The 13,507-nt window shown below is 36.0% G+C and overlaps 1 protein-coding gene across 1 annotated transcript; it reads right to left on the bottom strand.

The window, feature by feature from the left end:
* Positions 5,449 to 9,946, bottom strand: LOC107636701 (UPF0503 protein At3g09070, chloroplastic-like). The gene is given in 3 exon segments (XM_016340194.2): positions 5,449 to 5,461; positions 7,595 to 8,122; positions 8,125 to 9,946. Coding segments are annotated over 2 exon segments (2,184 nt in total). The 5' UTR covers positions 9,925 to 9,946; the 3' UTR covers positions 5,449 to 5,461; positions 7,595 to 7,738.

Raw genomic sequence — 13,507 nt, 5'->3', positions numbered from 1 at the left:
TCTAACATGTAATGTCTTGGAAAAGCCGAAGGCAATCCTAGAACTCCCACTTGCATAATCAAAGCATATAAACAATTCTAATCCATAAGAATAAAAAACAGGCAACTAACTAAGGGTCTTCGTTCTAACTACAAATCCCCATTCCAATTCCTGCAAATCTCCCAACCGCCAACAGTAATTGAGATGCAAACACAAGTATATCAAACAAAGAAATGCACAAGTAGGAAGCAGATAAGACAATTAGGCAATTAGCAAGTAATGATGTAGTCAATTAGGCAATCCATACAAGTCACATATAATGCATATGATGCATGCCTGTCCTAGTGTCTGATGAATCTCATCTGTCGGTTATAAAGCCAACCCGACAAGTCCTGGTAGCTAACCATTGGACTGTTCCTCTGTCGTGCATCCCCAACTCGAGTTATACTCAACATAAATCATAATTTCATATATATCCAACACCCTCACTGGTGTATATTTACGGGGGCGAGCTCATCTGGAACTTTCACAGTGTCTGGCCACACTTACGACATAGGGTCAGTAGAGTATTGAGTCTCCACCTGGAGTACGTAGTGGCTAGCCACTTCTTTCACCCAGAGAAACTCGTGTCTCAGATAGGTGGAGTGCAACAATCCCAATAATCACAATTCAGCATATATGCATATAAATCACAGTCATATATTAACATTCATCTCAGCCATCCGGCTTACAAATCATACTCCGTAATCAGCCATAATCATCATTACACACAGCCATTCGGCTCATATCATACCACATCCATTCGGCTCATATCATATACAGCACACCAGCATCCTCCCTAACAACTCATATCATCATAATTCATCATACTCAACATAACATCCCATTTCTTCCTCCACAATTTACCCTCTTCCCTAGCTTACTCTCGTTCACTAGGCATTTACATCAATTTAAGATTTAGGAGATGAAACTCGGGATTCATAAGTGTGAAACAACATCTCGGAAGGTTACAAGCTCGTTGGAAATGTGAAAAACTTGAAAACAATAGCTTTAGAAAATAACTGGGTTGCGTGCGTACGCACAGGCTTGTGTGTACGCACAGAAAGCAAAATCTCCAGGGTTGTATGCGCGCACGAGGTGTGCTAGCGCCACCAACAGCGTGCCATTCCCAACATGTGCGTGCGCACAGGGCTGTGCGTATGCACAGCTCGAAATCCTTCGTTGGTTGTGTGTGCGCACAGGGCGTGCTAGCGCTGCCAGCAGTAGCCCCATTCCCGCGTGTGTGTACGCACAGGGCTGTGCGTGTGCACAGATCCAAATTTTCGTGAGGTGTGCGTGCGCACACAAACCAGAAATCACAAATTCTGCAGAAGTTGCAGAATTCAGATATCTGGCCCGAACTTCCAACGATCATATCTCCTTCCTCAAAAATAAGATTTCCACCGAATTTGAACCATTTTAAAGCTTATGAAATTATCTTTCTTTTGATATAAACATCATCAAATTCCGAAAACAATTGCTCAAGATATGATCCATTGAAGTTCATCAAATTTTCATTTTTACCAAAAACTTATAAACTCTTCGTTTCAAAACATACACTTACCAATTCCAACATTAACCATTTCCAAACCTCATTCAATCATCAACCCATCAATTACACCATAATTAACCAATATCTCAAATTAACAAATCTCACATCACAATCCCCATTTTATATCTCAACTCCCAAAACAATAATCATTTTCATCAATCACCATACATTTTCACATGTCAATATCATACTAAAAAAAAAACATGCTCATCAACAAGAGCTTCAACCTTTTCATCAAATAAACATATCAATCCATGTATCCATCTCAATTCAATTCATTCATCAAATATATCAACATGTCACAACCCACCAAGTCCATGCATAACAACACAATTTACATCATTCATAAACTAACTCATTATTTTAAAACCCTATCTTAAGGCCACTAGCCTACGTTTTCACACAATATTACATTTTAGATACAGAAAACCGAAACCATACCTTGACCGATTCGCGTTCCACCTGGAACACCTCTAATATCAACCTTCCAAGGTTTTCAAACTCCACCAACAGATTTTTCCAACACAAAGCTCCTTTCCAAACTTTCTAAAATCACCAATCAAGCTCCAATACACACATATATAATGCCTAAGCCATAATATCATATCAAAACACAATAGCTCAATACCCAATACCTCAAATTTAATACTTTCACTAGGGTTTGAGATCTCTTACCTTACCCAAGGGTCAAGAGAGCAAGAACAAGCCTTCCCTTCAATTTAATTTAATCCTATAATACAAAGGAGCTTAAAAATCTCAACATTTTTGCCCATGAAACTCGAAACTAAGGGCTGAAATTCAAAAAAGAAAACGTGGCTTACCTCAAGATTAATTGTATGGGTTTTGTAGAGCTCAACGCCGCGGTCGCGTGGCCGCAAATGGTGCGTCAATCAGAGCTCCGGATCAAAAGCTATGATTAATTGAATGTGGAACAAGGGTTTTGGAACTTCTCCCCTTTCTCTTTCTTAATTTCAGCGTGCTTGTTGCGTTTTGAGGAGAGAGAGAGCTAAGCTTCATTAATGAATGAGGCTTGGATGGGCCGTTGGGCCCAACTTGGGTCCGGTTAGCCAGTTTGGCTCATTCGGCCCAATCTTGGGTTGATTTTTTTAAAATTGGTGTCGAAATTCTCGTTTTTAATTTCTCTATCACATTAAACTATAAAAATCTCATTTTCTCATTTTCTAGAATATATTTTAATTTATTGGTTAATTAGTCATTAATTAACCAGATTTTACAACAAAAACATATAGTTAATTAGAGGTTGACATAATCCGTTTTCAAATGTCCATCTGTTGGAGTGATTTATATTTCTGGTTGATATGTGTGCAAGGACTTCTTCGAAAGTCAGTGATGAGAATCCTTCAATTGGGTATTAGAAAAAATATTAGAAGGTTAATGGTTGATTTGAACATGCCCCCGAAAAAAGTCAAGGGGAGTCAAATTATGAGAATTATAACGATGGAATGTTGGAAGCGGATTATAAAAGTCATGATGGTTCTATGATCAGAGACCCAATGATGGATCCTTTTCAAGCTAATATATGACTCGTAACCCACCTACCTACAATAAAATGATAAATTAAAATTTACACAACAATAAACATTAACTTATATTAACTTACATGAAAATGAAACATAATTTCTTAAATGCATATAATACCTTTCTACCAAAGAATATCGTGGCTGATCAAATCCAACAGGTCGACAGCTAGGGATGTGATGATATGCGCAGGATAAAAGCAACTCCTGCATCCACTCAAGTTTTGTTGCTTATAGTCAGTTGCATGACACATCTGGTGGTACAACCACACAAGCACAACTAAACCCCCAAGATAGCCGGCCACAACAGTCCAAATCCTCCAACAGAGGTAACCACCTCATGTTCATGCAGGAGTCAAATGCGTCTGGAAACAAAATGCCTCTTAAGATCTGCATGATGTATCCTTGGGTGTATTGAAATAGTCGTTCCTTCGTCGCATCTCAGCAAAGTCACTACATGCAGTCTTTCTAAACCACGATAAGTTGACAATCCACTTATTTTGCACCTATTTGTGGTTCGGACTTGGTATATATCCTAATAGCTATTGGCATAGGTTTTTCATGGAATATCCATCGTCGAATTTCTCTATCCACCGATCTAGCCATTAACAGTATCTCTATCAACATTGAGACCCAACTTATATGCCACATCCTGTAAAGTTATCGTCATTTTTCCACATGACAGGCAAAAAGTATGAGATTCTAGCCGTCATCTCTCTACCAACACAAAAACCAAAGTTCGATTATAGTCCCAGTCAACCATCAAAACTAACCCATCTAAAATGTATCCTGACGCATTCATAACACTCTACCAGACTAAAAAAAAATATGTCAAATTCATGTTTGAAATAATAGAAATTTTATATTTATTAAAAACATAAATTAAACATTATATTAGTTGGTCAACTCTATCAGCAATGTGCTCTGTTTGATCTAATTTATACAAGGTATCCTAATAACCTACTAACTCTTGGTTCATCAACATAGCTAAAATAAAATATTTATAAAATTAATAAGACAAGAGGAGAGTAAAAATAAAATATTGGGAGACAATAAAAGTGGGAGGAGAAGAAAAAATTATTTTTTATTGGGATGAGAAATGAGGGGAGACCACCAGGGTTATATACCTAACCTCACTCAGTTTTCTACACTAGTGGATGAACTTACTACATTTTATGATGATAGCCGATGTAATGGGCGAACTTCACAATACGAATCTACAAGTTTGCTAAAATATGTTAGGTGAACTTATTGTTGCATAAAAAAAAGATCTCAAGAAATAAAGATGAAAATTTTTTTTATTTTGTTAAAAAAAACTGAGTAAAAATTTTGAATTCTTAATGTAATTTATTTTATTAAAATTTTCTTTCATTTTATTTTATTTGATAATTTTTTTAAGAGTAATACATTGCATTTGTCTTTAACATTTTTTTTTCTATTTAAATCCTTAATGTTTTAAAATAAACTCAATTTTATTCTAGTATCAATTCTGTTAACAGATCATCAACAGTAGAATAATATTGAGATGATTGTGAAATATTAGAAACTTAAATATAATGATTTAAACATTAAAAATCTAAACATTTGGAATAAAAATGATATTTTACTTTTTTTTTTCCATAAAACTAAGCTTTCAGTTTTGATTAGGGTTGCACACGGAATAAATATGATCAAAATTTTGATCTGATCTGCATTAAACTCATCAGATTATATCGAATACAATATCTACACTTTTTTATATTCGGATCCGATCTTATCTGCATATTTGCGGATTGAATATCAAATATATTCGCAAAACAGAAAATGTTTTAAAAAACTTATTTCTAGTAAAAATTTTATATTAAAAATTTATACAAAATATAAATATAAAATCAGAAAAAGTACCATAAAATCAAATAACTCAGTGTTATATCAAAATTTCGTCAATTATATGCCATATAACCTCCATAAATATTATTTCTCATAAATAAGCTTGAAGTGTACATAACTAATACCATATTTTAGAGTCGGAATTTTATTCATCATTTATCTTTAAATCAAAAACTTCAACTGAAAAAAATAAAAATAAAAATATCAAACAAATGTTGTAAATTCTCCTTCCAAACACTTATACCTGAAATAATAATTTTCTTTTCTCTACCAAAATTTTGGAATTTGCAATATGCAAATTAAGCATGGCCATAATCCGTTCTTAGATGTATCATTGTAAGATTAAATCAATAGAAATTTATATTAGTAGAATAATAGATAATAACAATTTGAATGTCACCTAATCCCCGATGAATTATGTATAATACCTACTTATTGGTACATTAATTTTTTTTTTCTTTTGGCTATGAAAGTTTAAGGGTAACTACTCTATCCTGTTTCTGATTTTTTTTTATGAGCTCGAACGTATTTTAATCATTTTTAAACCTTAATTAAGCTCCATTCATTAAGAAAAATGGACTCGTACTTCGGATAATAAACTGTTATCTGCTGATATAGTGATATCTCAGGTAACAGTATCAATGGTTGCAGGACTGAAAACCCTCTTTCTACTTTTTTTTCTTCTTCCTTTTCCTCCTCCTCTCCTTCCTCTTTTCTCACCAAAACCCCCCATTTTCAAGATGCTGGAACTCCATTTGGTGCAAGATTCTCTGCTGAAGAAGGTTTTAGAAGCAATCAGGGAGCTCGTAAACGATGCAAACTTCGATTGCTTCGCGACTGGGTTCTCACTCCAGGCCATGGACTCAAGCAACGTTACTCTCGTGGCGCTCCTATTGCGGTCCAAAGTTGGTGCGACTGCAACATCTCAATGGGGATGAACCTCAACAACATGGCCAAGATACTATGGTTCGCCGGAAATGATGACGGCAGCGACACCGTCACTTTCATGTTTGAGAGTCCAAGTACTATTCATTTTCCCAAGAAATATTGATTTCAATTTTTGTTTTAATTTTGTCCGATTATATCTAGGGTTTTAGATCTATATGGTTCATTTTTTTATTTTTGTTTGATCTTTAGTTGCTAATTTTGATATGGTATTATTCTAATTCTTTAACCTTTTTATTGATATTTAGGATTTTTTCTTGCTAGAAAATTGTACTGGAAAGGAAAGACCTATTACATTGTTATTTGTGTGTTTGAAAGTTTGATCTTGATTCTGTAGTTGATATGAGTTCAGTTGTTAATGAATTGGTACAAATTTTAGTGTTTGGTGTTTGGATTTTGAGGAGATTTTTAGTCCTACAATCATTTGTTGGAGTTGATATTTGGCACTGTTAGCTGATACATCAGTAGATAATTATTTATCATCTAATAGTAGGGATCAATTTGTCTATTTTTTTTTAATGGATGGAGCCTGATTGAAGTTCAAGGATAATTAAGATGTCCTGTGTTTTTACAGAAAAAAATTTAGACCCGAATAACATATTTACCCAAAATTTAAATAGGTTCAGCAACATTCAATCGAATTATAAATCACTTATTAAAAAAAGTATTTTCTATGACGAATGAGATTACTCAAACTCATTCTTTCTTAATATGTTCCAAACTTTTATCACCTATGTTAATTCTCTTTAGCAGTTGTACATTAGTTCATAAGTGTAAAAGCATCTTTATTTTTGTCACCTATGTTCCAAATATTTTTTATTTTTTTTTTTAAAATATTATGCATACACAAACAATCAACCACTAAATCAACATTATATATTTATAAATAAATTATATATTTATAAATAAATACATGTGACGTTTAATTTATTTTAATATATATTTTCTATTCCAATGTATTTTTACACGACAATGAGAGCCGACAATTTCTCACCTTATAACTGTTTTGTATTTACCTATTCTTACTTTCTCACCTTAACAAAATACTCGATATCCCATTCTTTAAAGAATTTGTTCAATATATTCTTGTTGAAATGTAAGGGCACACTAACATAGCTGTGTGCACGTATCATAACAATCTCCTAACATTACCGACTTAGAAATTTGGTAGTTGGTTTAAAGAAGTCGAAGCTCATCATTAGAACTACTTACTGTAGATAATTCCAAGGTACAAAGTTTACCTTAAGTGACAAGAGCATTGAATGAACATAAAACACATTGACATGACAAAGATAAGCTAAGTGATGTGTTCGTTGGGACCATGGTCGGAAATCACATGTAATAAAGTTTGATTAATTGATATCAAGGGTGAAAAAAGCACTCGAACAAAGTTATCCTGTTGTACTCAAAACTACAACTTATGACAAACAGCAAAACCAGGTGGCATGAGCCCACCTAGTTATCACTTTTTGCAGGAAAATCCATAACATGCCAAAAATTCAAGTTAATATGCTCCCAAAATTATAAGCCCTTCCAACCAAACACCATCCGGCTACCCTTTTGCAGCATAAAGACATAAAAAGCAACCATATTGTGTCCAAAGCCTAGGCATAATTTTCAGGAGCGTCATATATTCTATCATGCTTTTTTTGGCAATAAAAGCAAAAACCACCATGCTAATTACTGTAAAAGAAATGCAGGGTGCTTTTTTATCCAACCAACCAACCAAGAATACATAGACGTGTGTTTTACACAACAAATGCAGCAAAATCTAACAACACCATCAACAAACCAAAGAACTATGGACCTTCATTCTTTAATACAATCCAAGTACACTTCTAGCAATGGAATGTGCCTGGTTAGACCTGCCTTTCCCGGGCCAATTTCTCCGGCTGCCACGCATCGGCGTCAAGTAAAGCCGTAACAGGCCATTGTCTATGCTGTTGTTGTTAGGAGAATACCTTGCACTCCTATTTCTTTCCAAAACAACCTCATCCCTGCCCTTCTTCCCATGCCCATTAGCCTGAACATCACTCTTCCTCATGGCCGCCAACGCTCCAACTCCACCTCCAAAAGCTGGTGCATTCCTCCAACTAACACTGCTGTTGCTCCTCAACGCATTCCTATTGAATATGCCTCTAACATCCCCGTTCCGCTCACCTCTAAACTCCTGCCATGACTCGGAAAAAGATCGCTCCACACCGTTCCGCCATTTCCTCTACCATACCTATTCTCCTCATCATCGTCCTTATTACCCCCACCTCCTCGCCGGTTAATCAAGCCCCAAATGTTCCACGCCTTACTCCACCTGAATGACTTCTTAGCCCCTTTCCGCTCCCCATTGATCCCAGCTGCATCTCTAGACCCCAACTCAAAGGTCTCAGAGTGATCATCCCTCAAGGAATTCGAGTTTGAATCCCTGTCCCTCAAGTCCCTATCAGGGAACACGGCCTTCGGCCCATGATGCGACAAATCAACACCACCACCGATACCGATACCAATACCAATACCAACACCACCTCCCACTCCACCAATGCCAACGGCAGGAGTTACCTTGGCATTTGCAACCGGAATTGCACCAGAAACAGGCTTCAACTCATCCATCTCAGCCACAACCGCAGCTGCAGTCTTCCTAATTGAACTAGACCTATCAAGGCTCTTCCTCCTCCGGGAGGAACTATCAGAATAATACTCCCTAGTCTGCAAAGTGCCACCGGGGACCTTAGCCTGATCAGCATTCTCAATGATAGCATTCATCATAACATTCACAGGCTCCTCCACAGGAATCTGAGTATCAGTCCTCAGGACCTGATGAACAGGAGCATCCTCCACCACAGACAACATTGAAGGCATCCTCGGAGGAGGAAATGTCCTCCCTATGAGGTACCCATCCCACGACGCCCTCGGCTCATCGAAAGAATACCTCGGGTCGTCCAATGACACCCTACCGGCCTCAAATGACATCCGTCCAATGTCCAGCGAGAACCGCGGATCGGTGTCACAGGACCGCCTGCCGAACCCATAGTCAGCGATCTCCGACTGCGTCTCACGGAATTGCCTGCCAATGGGCTTCTCCACAGGCAGCAGCGTGGTGCCGGAGCCCAGGGCACCATTTCGGCAGCGCTGCTTCTTCAGCTTCTGCTTCTGCCTCCATTTCTGCAGCTTCTTGCTGAACACTGAGGCTGCAGACCAGAAGCTACCCTTGAAATCGCGGCCGGAACTCTTCTTAGCGTTCGAATCCAGGTCGATATGTTCCTTCATCGGCTTCAGCAATTCCTCTTCCGGAACAACCACAATTTCCGGTTCTGGTTGGAGTTCAGGTTCTTCTTCCACGATTTCTGTAACTGCAACCCTCTCTTCTGTCACAATGTTGGGAACTACCGCATTTGTAGGTCCTTCTAGAACCCTAATTTCGTCTTCGTTTTGATCATTTTCTTCTTCTTGCTCTTGAATCTCTTCCTCCAGAACAGAAGCGCTCTCTGATTCTGATTCTGATTCTTCTTCTAAGGTGACCGGAGCTTGAACTATAGTGGAAGAGGAAGCGAGGTTTCTGGTTTCAACCTCGACGGAGGGTTCTTTTTTGGGGATTTTGCGCTCGTCGTCTTGGTTGAAGAGAGAGAATAGAGTGCTGCGAACCCTAACGTCACAAGATCTTCTCTGAGGCTCAAATGCGCCGGAGAAGAAGCCCTCGTTGTTCTTCGAGGCGGAGAAGGATTTTGTACGGCGGAGCTCAGGGAAGAACGAGGAGGACGAGGATGAGGTCGGCGGCGGGCGGTTTCCGCGGTTGCTGCCGGATGCGGACGGGCGGAAGATGGCTCTAAGGGCGGCGGCGGCGGTGGAGGAAGAGGTGGNTGTGTCTGTGTCTTTGACAGAGAAAGGGAAAGGGGAGAAAGGGAAAGATAGAGAGAGAGAGGAGAGAGAAGGCACTGTTTGGTTCCCAACGGACACAGAGAAAGTGAAGAGATACAGATTTTGTGTCAATTTTGTGATTTTGTGAACCATCCAGAAAGCTCAACAAAATACATTAAAAGGGCTTAAAACAGAGCCTATATTACATGGCCATAAATACAACAATTCAATTCTCCGTTTAATATATTAATATAAATTTATTGTAAAAATATATGTTAAGAATAAAATTGGACATGTTGATAAGTGATAATATTTAGATATGTCTAAATGTGTCTGATAAAAAAATTTTAATTTTTATTAAGATATGATTAGATACGACAGACACGCATACAGACGAATATCGTATTTAAAATGTGTCTGAGACAATTCAACAGAATGTCTATATTTTATAAATAGTACCGTAATAATATTGCTATTTTTAATGTCATTTTGAGTATTATTTTTTAAATGTATATTTGTATTAATTTATAAAAAATACAATATTCAATAATATCAATTTATTATTTTTCATTAATACTGTAATAGTACATTATACTATTTTATTTTAATGTTATTTTATATATAATTTTTTTAATATATATCTATATCTATATCATCACTTTGTAAAAAAATAAGTGATATTATCTGATAATATTTTTTTTTTAGTAGTAAATAGTAACATCAGTTTATTATTTCTTATTACATATTGTGATAGCATGTTGTTGTTGTTGTTGTGTTAAAAAACAATTGTTGACCTCAGTGGAAAATTTTTACTCCTCGAATATATTAATTAACGATATACTTTCACACTTTTAGACAAATTTAAAATATGATTAAAATTCTTCAATGAAGTTTTGCTCGGAGTTGAACCAACTACCAATTTCCCTGCTATTGAGACATAAAATTGTGATGAAATATAGAAAAAAATTATTATGTTTTAAAATATTAAATTAATGTATTGTGTCCTATTTAATAAAAAAATGTAGAAATATTAAATAAAATATATTTTATTTTTTATTATTATTATCAAATTTTTATAATTATATTTTTTATTATTTTATTTTTTATTCTAAATTTTGTATGAAGAAAAAAATAAAGATAAATTAAAATTTTTATTATTTGTTCTATCTTAATCCTGTTTTTAATATCTTATCTTGTCTTGTTCTCAAAATTAAACACAACTTTAGGAATGAAAATAGATCAGGTCTTTGAAAGACCTGTAACTTAGCTTGCATTCGACTTGGTCTAGCCTGAGCTGTCATAAAATAGTTTTAGGTTTTGACCGATCTAAAAATCTAATTTTATTAATAGGCTAAGTCTAGACTCACAGAATAGTTTATAAGACTTCTCAAACCTATCTAAATCTGTTATTAGTACTTAAAAGGTTTAATTATTTTGTAGGTCCTTATAGTTTTATCGAATTTTTAATTAGGTTTTTATACTTTTTTTTCTTTTCAATTAGGTCTCTATACCATATCAAATTTTGTAATTAAGTTTTTTTTGTGACAAATATTAAAATTAATAAAATATTTTATTAAACAAAATGAATATGCCTAATACTTGAATAAATATTTTATTTTATTTAACAAAATATTCAATTAATTCTAATATTTTTGTAATGGTAGAGATTTAATTACAAAATTTAATATGATATAAAAATTCAATTAAAAATATAAAAACTTAATTAAAATTTTAATAAAACTATAAGAATCAGTAAAATAATTAAACATACTATAAAAAAAGGTCCATAATAAACTATATGTCTAACTTAAATACATTACAAAACTAACCTGATAAGGGTGAAGCTTACCCTATCCTATTTTTATCCCTACTCTTTGTTGTGAGTTTGATATTCTCTCTTTCTAGTAATTGTTTAAGCTTTTTTCCTTAGTGAAGTTTTCTTGAGCTTTTTTATTTAAATAAATAATACATTAATTCCCAAAATACGCAGGGGAAGAAAGCTTGATGAAAATGTGCATGGCCATTTCAGGTGAAGCACCCGCAAAATTGAAAAAGGTGTCAATTCAAGGGCAGCGGCCGCAAAATGGGTCTGACATGGCAGACTGAAGGATTGATCACCCAATCCAATGCTGGCGACCACGAATTGGATGACGTCGTGAATGGGCGCTTGTGAAGTGGCCCAAATCAGATGCAGCAGCAGCGAAATGGAGCAACTCATTGGCGGCGAACACGAATTGGGCATACTGTAGCTGGCGACCACGAAATGGCGACCCGTCATTCAAAGATGCAAATTTCAGTGAACACCAGTCTCCATACGAGCATGCACTAGTTAAGCTAGGTGGCCATGGACAGAGGTGTAGGGGGTTGGTTGAATATAAAAGGGGAGAAGGAGGAGGGGACCAAGTCGAACATGCAGTAATATTGTATTGTGGTTTGAAAAAAAATTAAAATGAGTAGCAGTGGAAGTAACGTGGAAGAAAATCTTAATAAGTTGGATGAAATTCATATTGTCGCACATTTGCTTCACAATGTTAGTTTTAGTGATTATGTTTAGTGAATTATATTATTAGTATTCTTGTTAGAACTAATTTTGTTGTTATTTAATCTTGGTAAGAGTATTTTTAATTATATTTTTCATGTTTTTTTATTGTAGCCCACCTGTGTTCTTACTCTGCATGGCACACTTGTTAATGTTTTCACGTTAGATCCGGCGAATCCAAGCATGGAAATTAGGCAGCAGAGGCTTGAGCCTTATCTAAGACGATCAGGATTTTATTATACTTCTTTAATAAAGTATTTCGAGTATGACAATCCACTGATAAGTGCCTTTATCGAAAGAAGGCATCTTGAAATGCACATATTTCACCTTCCTTGGGGTGAGTGTACCATAACTCTAGAGGATGTTGCAATACAATTAGGGTTACCTATTGATGGCGAGCCTGTGAGTGGTACTCTGAGGTCATGAAGCAAGTTCCACTAAAGAGATATATGGAAATAGTGTCAAGAACTTCTGGGTGATGTTCCAGCTGGCCATGTAGGGACAACGAAGTTCAACATAAAGTTGAAGTGGCTCAGGACTCGCCTGACTTATCAGATAATGCCCTCATTCAGTATGCACGTTGTTACATTTTGCTTACAGTGTGTTCCGTCAACTGAGACCAGTGGCTTACAATGCTTGAAGGCTTCAACACACGACGGAAACGATTAGAAAACCGGATGAAACATGAGATTGTCACGGTCCAATGTGTTGTCGACATAGTACGGTCCCATTTGTAGGTCAACAATTGTCCCTGGTATCAATATGCTTAATTAGTAAAACAGAGAAACAACTAAAAACACCATCAATAATAAAGTCCAATAAGTTTGACTTACAAGTTATACCTGGAACGAACGTTTGCAGAGCATTGAAATATCTCTGTAGCTGGTCATATGACTCCTCCCAATCACCATAAATTTTGGCAATTGCCTTCTGCTTCGCGTGCCAAACCTTCTTGTAAGAAACCTTATACCCGTATGCTGACTTTACTGATCCTTGCAACACCTTTATGCAAATGGTCGCATCAGCGTGAACCATGGGGAATATATGTTGGCAGATGACATTGCTATCAAGTTGAGCATGATCTTGCGACATCGAACTTGTCAAACAACTATGAGGCCCTTGGTATTTTTGAATTTTCCAAAATCTGGAAGACTTGGTCTTTTCAACTCGTACCATCCAACGATATTGGTCCCCAAA

Source organism: Arachis ipaensis, chromosome B04 (genome assembly GCF_000816755.2).
Source record: "Arachis ipaensis cultivar K30076 chromosome B04, Araip1.1, whole genome shotgun sequence".
NCBI classification, from domain to species: Eukaryota; Viridiplantae; Streptophyta; class Magnoliopsida; order Fabales; family Fabaceae; genus Arachis; species Arachis ipaensis.
This window is presented reverse-complemented; position numbering and strand designations above follow the sequence as displayed.